At 57.0% G+C, this 13760-nt stretch overlaps 1 protein-coding gene across 4 annotated transcripts in view; it reads left to right on the plus strand.

Moving 5' to 3' along the window:
• The window catches only part of LRP1 (LDL receptor related protein 1), a 95459-nt gene that overhangs the window by 23743 nt on the left and 57956 nt on the right, over positions 1 to 13760 (plus strand). For all 4 annotated transcript variants that reach the window (XM_064498438.1, XM_064498435.1, XM_064498436.1 and 1 more), the window contains 4 exons: positions 1407 to 1544; positions 5257 to 5376; positions 6331 to 6459; positions 6708 to 6971. In XM_064498438.1, the coding sequence (XP_064354508.1) occupies positions 1407 to 1544; positions 5257 to 5376; positions 6331 to 6459; positions 6708 to 6971 (651 nt within the window). The remainder of the gene's footprint in view (positions 1 to 1406; positions 1545 to 5256; positions 5377 to 6330; positions 6460 to 6707; positions 6972 to 13760) is intronic.

Genomic DNA, 13760 nt, shown 5'->3' on the forward strand with positions numbered 1-13760 from the left:
TTCCTTCCAGGAGCAGCCTGCTGTTTCCCAGCTGGCAGCGGGGGCAGAGGGGCAGCAGCGCCCATCCAGGACACGGCTCGACGGGTCCCGCTCGGGGTTAGGAAAAACACAGATGTGCAGCGCCAGCATGTCCTGTCCGGAAAAAAGGCTCGGGCTAAAGTGCAAGAGAATCGATCCGGGAGGCATGCTGCGTTTCAACCCCGGCGACGCTGCCGGCACCGGCTGCGGGCGGACCCGGCGCTGCCGCTCGCGGGGCGAGGGTTGTTTGCAAAGCCGGTCGTCCTGCCCCGCTGTCCCGTCCCGTCCCGGGGTCTGCTGCGGCCGTTTTGCAACCGCGTGTGCTGGTGATTGCTCCTCGTGCTGACTTCAGCAGCACCTGTTGTTAGCTGGGGGATTAAGGTTAAAAGCAGCACATTCAGCGTAGCTCAGCAGAACGACAGCTCACAGCAAGTAAAGCTGAGCTGCCGGCAAGGCCGAGCAGTAGCTGGGAGGGAGCATTGCGGCGCAGATAACCTTGCTAGATAAGGAGATACTTGCCACATGCGGTGCCAAACTGGACCCCTGTACGCTGTGTGCTGCAATATGTCTCTCCAAGGAGAGTGTAAGCTTATTTAGGGCAAACTCCACCAGTGGGGCTCCCTGGGTTTAGATGAAGGTGACAGGCTGGTCTAAATAATTATCTAAAACGGGGACGTGCTGCCAGGTGCGCGCTCTGGTGGGCCCTCGCTTTGCCCGGCGCGGGGCTGCTCGCGGGGCTGTGCGTGACACCGTCCCCCCGTCTGCTCTCCTGATGGGCAGGTGAGGCATAAACAGCTGCTTTCTGCCTGTAAAACGTGATGTTATTACCCCACTCGCATGCTGCTGCTGACTCAGTAGAAATATTTTGGTGGCTCCAGCAAGAGCTAGGAAAACTTTTTTTCTTTTCTTTTTTGTTCAGCCTCAAAGCCTGGAGCGATCTGGGGACGGGGAGCTGCCCGGGAGCTGGGGGGACTTGGGCCCGGCCTGCTAGCCTGGGCGCTGGCTCTGCTCCGGGGCAGGTGCCAGTCAGGGGAGTCCAGAACCGGGATTTGGCATAGGTCTGGGCAGCAGGAGTCAGAGCACGTTCACACGCTTGCTAGTGGTGCGGTTCTTGCCTGCAGTCAGCCACTGCAGCAAGCGATCCCACGAACGTCCTAGGGAATGTGGGGTTCCCGGGAACCTGTCACATCTTGAAGAATTTTTATCTGAAGCCTTGCTATACAGATGAGGTCGGGTGGGGGACAGCTTGCAGGCGAGTCTTGGCGGAGCAACCTGGAGGCACCACAGGTTCTGTGGAGGCTTTGGGTGTTTGCACCAGGTGGATGGGTCTTGCTGAGCTCATATGCTCTCCTTTGGGGTGACAGTTCTGCATTTTGCTGTCTTTGCAGGTCCTCAGAGCAAGGTGTCGCGATGCCAGCCCAACGAGCACAACTGCCTGGGCACAGAGCTCTGCATACACATGAGCAAACTGTGCAACGGGCTCCACGACTGCTTTGATGGCTCGGACGAGGGGCCGCACTGTCGGGGTAGGTGTCTGGGGAATAGCAAGAATCTGTTGCCCGCTGAGCCTCTGTGGACGGGGAGGATTTGTGGGTTGGGCTGTGTTACAAAGTGGCCCTCGGGCCCTTTTCTTCCCCAGCCACGGTAGGAATTGCGAGGCTTTTCCCTGTGTCTGCTTGTATGGAGTGAGTCATGTGCAAGCCCAGGTGCATCGCACCGATGCTTTAACTGCTTTGCGCTGGTGCCGGCGCACTTGTGCACTCCTGAAGGAAGTCAGTGTGGGCAAGTGGAATGAATGTCCATCGCTCCTGAGCCAGCAGGCCGTTAAAAAGCTGCATCGTCTCCTGGGTTAAAAGCTTGGTGGGTTTGGATTCTGGTTCAGGTAAGAGAGGGCAGTATCTTTTTCCCTCTGTAGGAGCTCTGGCCCTGCTCCTGCCCTGTCCCTCGTTGCTAATCCTGCTGGGAACCTCTCCCTCAATCACTGTACGTTGGCTCCCGGGCGCACAGATTAGTTGCTCAGAAATGTGTCCTGGGTTGACCCCTGGAGCCGAGTCTCTGCTCGGGGCGAGCGACATGCTCTTCTCCCCAGACTTTTTTTGCCCTGGGGCAGAGGGCTCCTGCCACGCGGAACTTTCCCTCCGCTTGAGCCTGAATCCAGGCTTGGGATGCCCTGGCTGGAGCAGCTCCCTCTGCTCCGCTGCTGGAACCTGCTGCTTCCCGGCTGGGACGGGTGCTCCGGCCCGCTCGCGGCTGGGCAGCGCTCAACCTGTGTGCGGGAGGTGAGGGCTGGGTGTGGGCAGGTCCTTTCTCGGGACGACTGCTGCCTGCAGGCTTGGGCATGTTGCAGACTTAAGTCCTTGCTGGCGTTTGTGCGGATGCCAAGGTCTCCACGCTCGCAGGCCGGAGGAGGGGGAGCTGGAGGGCACCACCCCAGGGAGGCATTTCCTTGCAGCAGCTGGGGAGCCCTACACCCACCTCCACCTGAGGCTTAGGGAGACGGGCTGTTAATCCAGCTTGAAGCAGGATTATCCGGACTCTAAAGGCCCTAATCGGACAAAGCACGAAGTGAGAAACATGTGCCTGTTGCTTACTGTTTTTTGGCTCTGAGTGCTGCATGCATCCAGCATGTTCTTGTGGAGCCTTGGTCTGAGCAGGTGGTTGAGGGCGGATGGTGGAGGTGCGGGGAGCTGAGCGGCGTGGAAGGGATGGAGCAGCCCTGTGCCCTCCGGGGCGCTCGTCTTCGGCAGCGCCAGCCCCACGTCCCGCTGCCCTGTGCTGTCTGGGGCGCTCATCCCCGAGCAGCACAGGTCTCCGGCAGCGCCAGCCCCACGTTGGGATGCGTGCCGGGATGCTCCGTGCGTCTCGCAAGCCCACGGGATGGGTGAGGGCCTGGCAGGAGCAGCGGATGCATCTTGGAGCTGCCTCTGCTTAACGCTGCGTGACAGCCTGCGTTACACCTCCGGCCGGGCGTGTTGGGAACGGTCTCCTTCGGGGTGCTGGCTAATGAGCCGGTGCTCGGCCTCTCTGAGGGTGGAGGCGGATGGTGCTATCGAGGTAACAGCGTGGTTGCCGTTGCGCATCCGATAACAGGGTGTGGAGCTATTCACGCCCGGACTGGAAGCCCCAGGTTCTGCCGCTGGTCGTGCTCCGGCCTGCTGGGTGATCGCACCTCCCGTCCCGCTCCCTGCTGCCCTTTGCGCCCGGCCTCTGCCCGCAGGGCTCTGCTGGTGAGCGGGGCTGAGCTTCCTCTGCAGGGCCCAGGCGGCCGGTCCTGCAGGAACCGCCCAGCAGAGCTGCAGAGATCTGCTCCCGATCAGCGGAGCTGGGGCACCTCTGCCGTCCTCGTAAAAGCCGTAGGAGATGGAAGCGCGGTTGGAGTCTTTGCTGAAGCTCCCTCTGCTGCCTTCCCGCCTTCCCCTGGCAGGACCCTACGTTCCCGGAGGGTTTTCCTTTTTTCTGGGATGCATGCAGTGCTTTAGCAAAGAGATAAGAATCTGCAATGAATAGCTGGGCCTGCCAAAGCTGATAAACCTCGTAAACAAGTCAGCTGGCCCCTGCTTGGCTTATTAAACTGTTATACATGCGAGAAGCGGGATTTTCAGTCAGGCTTTTCAGCTCTCCGTATACTGTTTTGGCAGAGGGGGAAGATCGCTCTCCCCCCTCACGAGTCGCCAGCGAACGAAGTGCCACCGCAGCAGGCTCGGGTGCCGGGTGATCCCCGCACGGATCGTGCCCGCGGCCGGAGAGGGCCATCTGCTTCGGCGCTCCCTGTCCCGCAGGGAGGTACGGCCGCGGCAGGGAGGCCGGCGAGCGGAGGCTCGCCAGCCGGGGCCTCTGCCAGCGGTCCCCCGCGCGCGCTCGGCGGGCTCCGAGGGAGCCCCGCTGCCGGGGCCGTGCGGATGGGCCCAGGGCAGCTGGCCGTTGGCCTGCGGCAGGTGCTCCCGCATGGGAATTGTCCCCTCTGCAAGCAGATTTGCCGGACCCGGGTTCGTTGCCCTCTGCGCGCTGAGCTCTGAAGCGACTGGGCCGGGCAGACGGAGGAGAGGCCGGGAGAAAATAAAACCCAACAAAAAACAAAACCCCCCTAACAAAGAGGCCTTTGTGGGCTGACGTACGTCGGTCTGGCGCGAGGAGCGTCCCTCCTGCCGCGGAAGCCCGGGTGCAGCCCCGCGCCTGCTGCCAGGGCTGCAGCCGCCTCCCTGGGCAGCCAGGACGGTCGTACATCTGCCCGGTGGCTTTTGGGGTCCCCCGTCCCCCCTCTGCGCTCCCAGGTAGACCCACGTGCTCGCAGCCCCGCCGCTCCCCCCCGCCAGCGGCCTAACGAGGCCTGTCGCTAAACGACCTTGACAAGGTTGGGGAGGCTGTTGCGCCCTGGGGCAGCAGGGCACTGCTGGCTGTCGAGGCATCCCGGCAGCCCCAGCCGCCTCTGTGCAGTGGCAGCAGCAGGCCGGTGGCAGCTCCGCTAGAGTTTATTGCAGCCGCTAGTGGGGATGAAGCCGCAAGAAGCTGCGAGCTGGGTGGCTGCGTCTCGCCTGCAGGCGTGGGCCCCTGGGCCTCCTGCCCTTGGCACTTGGGGGTGCTGCTGCCTTTTGGAGTGGGGACATAAGCAATTTAAGGAGCTTGGGGATCTCCAATACCATCATCCTCTTCTTGCGCCCGTGCCCTAACTTGTCTCCGCTGGGAATGAGCCGTGGCAGCCAGGCTCTCCGCAGAGGTGGTTAGAGGGAGGTTGCTGCAAGGAGGACACCGCAGCTGAGCTCATCCCAGAGCGTCCCTGGTCTCTTGGGGATGTCGTGTCCGCTCCTGAGACGCACCAGAGCTTCCAGCCCGAAGCCTAGTCCTCCCTGCTCTCCTGCACGAGGCAGCTGGGATTTCATCTGGCTCTGGTGTGCAATGGACTCCCATTGGGAAATGACAGAACATCAGTAGCTTTGGAGAACAGCTTGGACTCTCCTGATCCCATCTCCTCTTGGGAGCAGTGGCATATTTATTATGGCCTCACCCCCGCCATCCCCTCCCTCTGTCGAAGATCTCTCTCCAAAGCCATGAGGGAATTCCTCCTCAGCCTGTCTGAGAGCAAGGGCGTCACGGGAGTGGAGCAGCTCAGACACCCCAGCAGAGCCTGGCTGGGGTGTCACCCTCGCCAGCATCACCACGCACATCCATCTCTACCCTGGATAGCTCTGTGTGCTTGCACACCGGTGAGGTCATGTCTCCCTTCATCTCCTGTCTCTGCAGAGCAGTTGGCAAATTGCACGGCCCTGGCCTGCCAGCACCACTGCGTGCCCACGCTGAGCGGACCTGCCTGCTACTGCAACAACTCCTTCCAGCTGGCCGAGGACCGGAGGAGCTGCAAAGGTTGGTACGGGGCGAGGGCAGGTGCATCGCAGCCGGCATGGCACTCGTGGCTCCTCTGGGCCACGGCCAATGCTGCTGTCTCGGCAGCAATGGTGGGGGCTTGGCAATGTGGATTTGGGGCTCCTTAAGGGATGCAGCATTCCTTGATCTGCAGAGGCGAATACAAGGGATTGGCAGGGGATGGGACTCTGACCCTCCGTCTGCGGTGCCGTTAGGGGAGTGCAGTCCTTGAAGGCCCCATTGCAAAATACTGGGACAGAGTAAGGAGGTGGCTTTGTCTTTGCGTACAGTGGCAAAGGGGCCATCGCTGGGCTTGTTCGTACTCCTGATGTCCGTGCTGCTAAAACAACACTGGAAAATAGGAGAGGGGACAGAAAGGAGTGATTGGATCGATGCGGTGTCTTGAAACAGGCCTTCAAGTGAGAGATTTAAGCAGCTCAGTCTCTTTCATTTATCCGAGAAGAGGTGAAAGGGGACTTTATCCGCTCTTACATGCACCTCTGGGGGTAAGAGCTTTCTGATGGAGGCAGCTCTTTCATCTAATAGAAGAAAGAGCAGCATGCAAGCCAGGGGTTTGGAAGCTGAAGATTAGAGAAATTCAAACTAGAAATTTAGGTGCAGGTTTTCCAGAGTGGGGGAAGGGGCAGTGAATAATTAGGCCTTCAAATGGCTCAGCTGTGAAGAAGGTATTTTCCTTTTGCTTCCTTTCTGTTGATGCATGAGCAGAAAGTTGAGGGCTGTCCGTAGGTGTTGCAAGGTGACGTTCTCCAGGTGTTCTGCTGGAGTCGTGGTGCTGTCACCATGGCTTCTGAGGGTCTCCGTAGGTGTCTGGAGAACTCATCTTTCCTTGCAGCCCTGCCCTGGAAAACAGGGGTAGTCTCTATTCACTCGCGAGTCAGTTAAGGAGAGAGGTGTTTGCTGGCCCAAGTGTTACTTTCTTGCCTTCTTCTCCAGACTTTGATGAATGCACAGTCTATGGGACCTGCAGCCAGACATGCACCAACACGGAGGGTTCCTACACATGCAGCTGTGTTGAAGGTTACCTCTTGCAGCCTGATAACAGATCCTGCAAAGCCAAGAATGGTAAGTTCTTTGACTACAGAAATGTTGCTTTAGGGCAGCTCTGGAAAATGTGACCTCCTGCTATCTGCGTACCCCCACCTCGCAGCTCTTCGTTTAAGGCAGTCTCCCAAGTACTATCCTGTGCTACCATGTTCTTTTGCATGTGTTGGGCTGCGTATCACCATCTTGTTTTTGCAAGAGCAAAAGGGCCAGGCTGTAGGCTTTAGCTCCCGTCATGACCACCCTTCTTGCCCTCCTTTCCCTCTCAGAGCCGGTGGATCGCCCTCCTGTGCTGCTCATTGCCAACTCCCAGAACATCCTGGCCACCTACCTGAGTGGAGCCCCTGTGCCCAACATCACCCCCACCAGTGCCAAGCAGACCACAGCCATGGACTTTAACTACATTGAAGACACCGTGTGCTGGGTTCACGTGGGCGACAGTGCCTCCCAGACCATCCTCAAGTGTGCCAAGATCCCCAACCTCAAGGGCTTTGTGGAAGAGCGCTCCATCAACATCTCCCTCAGCCTACACCGTGAGTGCCTGCTCCCCTCTGAAGCGCCGTCCCTGCTTCCCCAGTCCCGTATGTCTTTTGGCGGCTGAGCTGGAGGTGGCTGAAGCAAGGGTGTGTCTTGGTGGGAGGTAGTTTTCCACGGAGGCAGGTACCTAGAGCTTCAGCACAGACTTTTCTTCCTTGATCTAGTTTTAGCTTTTGGCCTTCCTTTTCCATCCCTCTTATTATTTCTAGCAAGTCTCGTGGTTTCTTTGGGTATGTATTTCAGGAAAAATGATACAGTGAGGAGCAGAGATAATACCTGTGTAGTGGGGTGGGGGAGAACTCTCGTCACTGTCTTCTCTCTTGACTTTAGCCCTGTGTTCCTCTTGCTGAAATAGGCTTTGGTTCCCCACCCGTAAGTAGTGATTGAGAACAAAATCCCAACCAAAAAGTGCCTCCCGTCAGGAGGCCAAATGAGTCACCAGCAGTAAGTAGCAGATGGTGGTTTCATTCTGTTTGTGTCTCCCTGGCTGTATCGAGTGTGGTTACAGCATAGTCTCCTGTTTGGGCTTGCTGGCCCAGTTCAGCACTCAGAAAAGGGAAAGAAAATTATTTGCTGGGGTTTCAGTGTACTTTGACTCAGGCCCTTGCTGGGAAACGCGCAGGAGAGGACTTGGTGCGTGCCTGCCCCTGCGTTGCTCTCCTGAGAGCCTCTGCCTGTCAAAGGATCGAAGCAGAAGGCTGTGGGCTTGAGGCCCTCTCTCCTGTGCTCTAGCGTACGCACTGTGCAGAACAGGTAGAATGAGAAAAGCAGCTATGGTCCGAGAGAGGAGGTGGTTCAGTGCCATAGATGTACAGCCAGGATGTGGGAAACTGCTCCTCAGGGTTTTACTATCACTGATTTTTATCCTTTGCAATCACAGGCCAAGCCACTTAAGGTGGGATTTGGATATCTACTATCTTCAGTACATCGCCATCAGGTTTTGCAGCCCTCAGTTTCCCTGTTGCCATCCTCTTGTTGTCTTTTGCCTCTCGAAATGAGGAGTGCTTTCAGATGGAGACTGTCTTTTGCTTTGTGCAGTGCCTCATGCCGTAGGAATCCCCCCCCTCATGGATATGAGGGTGCATTTGTGCAATGAACAATATCTAATGTAGCAAACGAGATGAACGTGTATGGATTGATCTTTGCAAATGAATAAAAATCCCTAGTGGATTACTGAGGGGAGGGACATGCCTCTGCCAGTGGGAATACCTCTGGAGAAGGCGCAGTAACCTGGCTGTGAAGGGGAAAAGCAGCTGAAATCCTGACTGAAGCGTAGGGCGCGAGCGAACAGGCCGACGGAGACCTTCTGAACCTTCCCGTCCTGCAGATCTGGACAGGCTGGGGTTCAGCAAGCTCCAGCTGCAGTGCTGTGCTAAGGGCGTGTGCAGTTTGGTTAATTTAAGCTTGCACTGTGTATTTTTAGGGCAATGTGTATTTTTAGGGAGAGGCCTCATTGCTCTTGGAGGCGATAGCCTGAAATTAGGCAGGACAGGGCTAGACTCTGCTTTCTGTTTTCCCCCCTTGATGGTTTAAGAAGCTCTGTTTTACATGTTCTTTCTTTCTGCCTCCTGTTTTAAGGCACCCTCAAGTTCAGTTTGGGGCCTTCTGTCCCCTACTTTGGTCCGATGCCAGTGTTCTGGTCTATGTGCCTCTTCCACTCGAGCTCCGTTTTAGTGCTTTAATTTCCTGCAGCTATGAGCGGCAACCAAGGCCCTAGCTGGTGGATGGTGATCCACGAGCCACGGGTGGGCAGCCACTGGGTCCAGGGGAAAGATGGTCGAAGGCTGGGGCCCACCTCCGGTCTGTGCTGTCTCTGCTCAATTTGTTGTTCTGGCGTAGACTCCCTGGTGATCCGGGTTGGATCCCTCGGGGAAGAGCTTACCTCACCAGGGAAAATAAATACCTGACGGATCTCCCCGCAGACTCGATGTGATAAGCTGGCAAGGGTGAGCCAGGTGCCTCCGCCGTCCTGCCCGTGGGAAGGGCTGAGCAGCCCCTCGCCGGCAGGGCTGCTGCTGTGTGCCCCAGCTCGGGCCATGCCGGGACCCTCCACGGGGAACGCGGGGATGAGGCCCGCTGCTACCCCAGAGCTCCCAAACAGCCCGTGTTGGGTACAGTCTTGTGGGAAACTGCATTATCCGCCCATCTTGGCAAAAGCGGGAGCAGTAGCAGTCCCCTCGGCCTCTCACTTTCCTGGGCAGAGTTTGTCAACTCAGTTGAGCTTCAGATGGGAGGTTTTGGGGTGTTTCTAAAGTTAACCTCTGTGCCTTTCTTCAGCTCTCTGATTTATCCAGATCTCCACACTGCGAAAATCCACGGTCCTGAGACTTTCTTGGGTGCTTTTACTTGCCTTTAGACTGCGCAAGGTTAGAGGTGCTGGCAGCCATAGATACTGTAATTGTGCTCTTGAATCCAGGTGGCTTCGCTGCAGCTTGCTCCGAGGTGCACCCGCACTGTCCTCGGAGGCAGCGGTTGAAGCCGAGACATCTCCCTTGGCTGTCGAGATGTTTCCGTGTCCTGGAACAGCTCAGTGGATCCCTCCTAATGGTTCGGTTCTGGCTTCGGTTCCCTCCCAGCTGTGGTTCGGCGAGATGGCGGTTGCTCCTTTGAGCAGTCGGCTCCTGCGATTCCCTTATCCTGGAAACCAGGAAGTCCTCGGCAGATCAGAGGTGGGACCGAGACTCGGGAGAGGTTGCTTTGACCAAGAACATGTGGTGGTTGGGTGACAGTGCAGATCAGGACCCAGAGCACTAACTGTGCTGCCCTTCCCAGACGCCCGCATGAGATCTTCTGCCTGGCAGGCTTTTTGGGGCAATTTTCTCAGCTGTTCTAGCTCCAGGAAGTTAATCTTTTGAGACATGACCTTATAATTATGGTCAAGCAGGGAAGGGAGCTCGTAACAGGACTGTGTTAAAGTCCAAACAAGAAAGGGTGCCTCGCACGGCTGGGCTTCCTGATCTGTTGTGACAGCTCAGGGTGGGAAGGGGGGAATTCAGCTCATCTGGATTGGAAAACACCTGTCTCTGTCCTGGGATGAAGGGAACGGTCCTGTTTGCAGAGGAAAAGTGTGCTGGCAGTTCCTCCGCGCTGTCCCACCGCTGCTGGACGTGTGCAGACAGCTACCATCTCATCTGCTTTGCCTTGAGCAGAAATGCTGGGTCTAGAGGAGGTGGATCTAGAGGAGGGGACTGGAGGAAGAGAGAATGAGCAAGAAATGGGACACTTTGTTTCTGAGTTTTGGCTCTGACTCCTGGGCTTGTTGTGTGGTCGTGTCGTTCGCAGTCTTCTCTGCCCTCCCAGCTGCGAATTGTGCTGCGGCGGATGTGGGCTGCCTGGAAAGACCTGTGTGTTGTCTAGAAATGTTGCATTAGCAATAAAAAACCGAAGCGCCTTGGGAGGAGCAAGGATGCCACTTTTGTGCATCTCCCAGGAGATCTTCCTTCTTGCCCAAGGGAATGTTTGATGTATGACCTCCATTAACTTCCCCGATAACCTCCGAGTGCCGGGAAGGTGCAGACGGGGCATCCGGCAGCGATCGGAGCTGCCGGCTCTGTCTTCCCTGCAGACACAGTGGCAAAGAGCTACAGCTGCGAGAGCAGCTCGGCGGTGGCCGCTGTGCGTCATTTGTCATGGTCTGTGGTGCAGAAGGGCTGGAAACGGGGCTGCCCCAAGCTGGTTTGAGGGTTGCTTTTTTAGTGTCGTTTCCGAAGATGATCCTAACGTCGTTACGCTGCGTTTCTGCTGGTATTAGACCCTGGGAAGCTGTGTTCCTTCTCAGTTACAAGTGTGCAGCCGAAGGGGTTTGTTTAAAGCACCGAGGTGAGGGCAGGGGTTTCCTGGAGGTTGCACAGTGGCGGAAGGCTATTTTCCAGGCAGTTGCAAGGTGCCAGCGCGCAGGGCCCAGAAAGCGTGCAGTGGGTATCGTGAGATGTGCCTGGACACTGAGAGCGGCTGGGGCTGAGGCTGCGTCTGCACTACGGGCAGGCTTGCCTGGCCTGTTCGGGGCTTCCAACCTGCAGGGAAAAGCTGTCAAAGAACAAGGTTTGTTCATAAATACAAACAAATTTGAGAAATGGGTTTTCCAACCCTGAGTCCAATACCAGGGGTTCTGATGAGGCGATAATGTCATTCCCCTGCTCCTGTCTTTCAGGACAGTAAGAGAGACCTGTGAATCCACTTAGTGATTTCTTTCTTTATTTGCATCTTTATGGCAGTTGTTTCCAAACAGCAGGAGCCAGCCTTCCCCAGTGCCTGCTGCTAATGTGGCTGGAGTTGGCATCTGATGGGGAAAGACTGATGCTCAAGGGTTGAAAATTGCCAGCCCCCAGCTGTCACCGGCAGGTCTGGAATGGTGACATGTCACAGTCCGGTCCTGATAGGAACTGTGCTTTCGTGCCTTTTTTCCCCCTCTTCATTCCTGCTGAGAGATTAGTGTCACTTGTGTTGTGGGAGAGGTGTTAAACGAATGCTATTAGCAGAGCTTGGCAAGACCCGCTGCACTCCGAAGCTCTGCCATTCCCCTGTTTCTTGCACTGCTGAACCCTGTATTCCAGCAGAAGCCTTGGGTACAGATCCGCTTGTTCCCTGCGTTTCTCCTGCTGTCAGAGCCTGTTGGCTTAGTGACCTCCAGCCTCCCAAGCTCTCCTTGAGTGGTGCCATGAGGGACCTGCCGGTGCCCCAGGTCCTCGTCCAGGCGTGTTTCCCCATCAGCTGCTGCGTTGCTGGGGCTCCGTCCCCGAAGCCACCATGGGAGTGTTGGGGATAGCAACAATTTGCTGCGGCTGAGCAGGGGCTTTCGCAACCCTCTTCTCTTGCTGCATTTGCAGCGTGTGCCAGGGGTCCTTCCTCTCCACTTCCCTCCCCCAGTTTTGTCTGAGCCAGGAACAGGGCATGAGTCACTTGTCTGAGTGATGCAGGAGCTGTGCAAGGACGAGTTTATCCTTCCTGTGAATATGAAGCTGCAAGAAGAGGGAACTTGCTGCTTCTTTCCTCCCTTTCCATTTTCTCTCTCTTTTCTCCACTGTGTGTGAAAATTCCAGTTCTGTTTCTAATCAGGGAAAGTCCTGGCAGGCATCGAATATCTGCTCACATTCGAGGACAAAAAGGAGAGTGTGTGTTTGTGTGTGCAGGGGAAGAGCTGCTTTCCACAGCTTGGAGAGGTTTTCCTCCTCCATTTAAACAGTCAAGCCAGTGTCTGGTCTGGCTGCTGATTTTCCTGGAGTTGAGCTCGCCGCCTAAAATGGAGCGGTGTGGAGCGAGTTCCCCCATGCAACCTGCTTGTTCCCTGCTTGTTCCCTGCTTGCCTCCCAGCTTAGGAGCATCTCCTGAAGCGGCAGGTCCTGCAGGGGCTGCGTCGGTGCAGACACGGCTCGGAGCTGCAGAGTGGCGTTCCCGCTTCTGTCTGGGCTCTGCGGTGCTCCAAGGGCGAGGAAGGATGGGGCAGCAGAACGGCACCTTGCTGGGATGCAGGAGATCTCGCTTCAGTCCCTTCATTTGCCACTAGTTTTCTTCGCTGCTGTCTCCAGCCCCCTTCTGTGGCCGGTGCTGCTCATGCCGCCTTGGTGTGAGCGTGGTGCAGGCTACGAGCTGTTTGCATGGGGCTCGGCGGCTCTTTCCGAACCCTGTCTGCAGCCTGCTCCTCGGGGTCAGTTCCCCTTGCGATCATGGACTCTGGTGATTTCATTCCAGAGCAAAGCCTGGCCGGCGCTGGGGAGCTCGCGAGCCGCCCCGGCCCTTTGCTTTGCGGCTGGGCGGGCAGCAGGTGCCACCTGAACAGGGCCACCTTGTTCCGCGGCTAATCCCTGGCCCTCCCGACGTCCCGATCCCGTGGGGTTCCTCCAGCAGATTCCAACCTTCACGTGTTTGCCGAGACAATGTTCTTGTTTGTCTGGAGTTGAGTTTCCAAAGAATTTCAAAGCAAAACAAAACAAAAACAATCTGCTTTCAGGTTTTTATGCTGCTAAACTCCCAGTTTAGCGGCAGGCTGGCTTTGGAGGGCTTTATAATTAATGCTCTCTCTGTGCTCCTGGCTTCCCGCTCCTAGGCTAATGCTTGCCTCGACATTCCTTAGGCACAAGCTGTGCTTCTGCGTCCTGGCAAAGGCAGTTGCAGATTATTTATTTGCAATAGAGCGGCCTCAGCTTTGGCCTCGCCTGCTCGCAAACACGACCATCTCGGCAGCTCTGCTGGTTGTGGAGCAGGAGGGTCCGAGCGGTGCCAACACAGGAGGCAGCGCGGGGAGGATGGGGGCTCTCAGTCCGGGGGCTCCTCTGCATCCCGCGGGGCAAAGCCGACCCTGCCGTCGGAAGAGACGGGACTGCACAGCTCCTGCCCCTTGTTGCTGATTTGCAGCCTTAGCTCCGGGGTGGGAAGACGCGGGCACTGGATAACAGTGGTTATCCTGATGATAACTCTGCTGCTGCTGCTGCTATTTGTGCCTCCCCTCTGTTCAGAGCCGTCTGCCTCCGACGTCCCCATCCTCAGCGCTCGGACACCTTCTGCAGAGCCTGCTGGGCGCTTGCAGCTGCTTTCGCTGCATCTGCCGCTGCCGTAGGGGCTGGGACGCGGAAGGGATGAAGGGAACAGGGTTCAGGTCTGCGGGCAGATGTGTGTGGCCTTAAATCAAATTTGCGCCTCAGTTCTTCGCAGGTAAAACAAGAATGTTATAATCCCTCCCTGTGCTTGTGCAAAGTGCTCCGATGGGTGAGATTAGGATCAAGACAGGGCAGTTCTGTTAGGAGCAGTCCTTAAAAGCAAAAGGACAGTGTTAATTGGCAGCAATTTGA

This window comes from Dromaius novaehollandiae, chromosome 28, assembly GCF_036370855.1.
Source record: "Dromaius novaehollandiae isolate bDroNov1 chromosome 28, bDroNov1.hap1, whole genome shotgun sequence".
In the NCBI taxonomy this organism is placed as follows: domain Eukaryota; kingdom Metazoa; phylum Chordata; class Aves; order Casuariiformes; family Dromaiidae; genus Dromaius; species Dromaius novaehollandiae.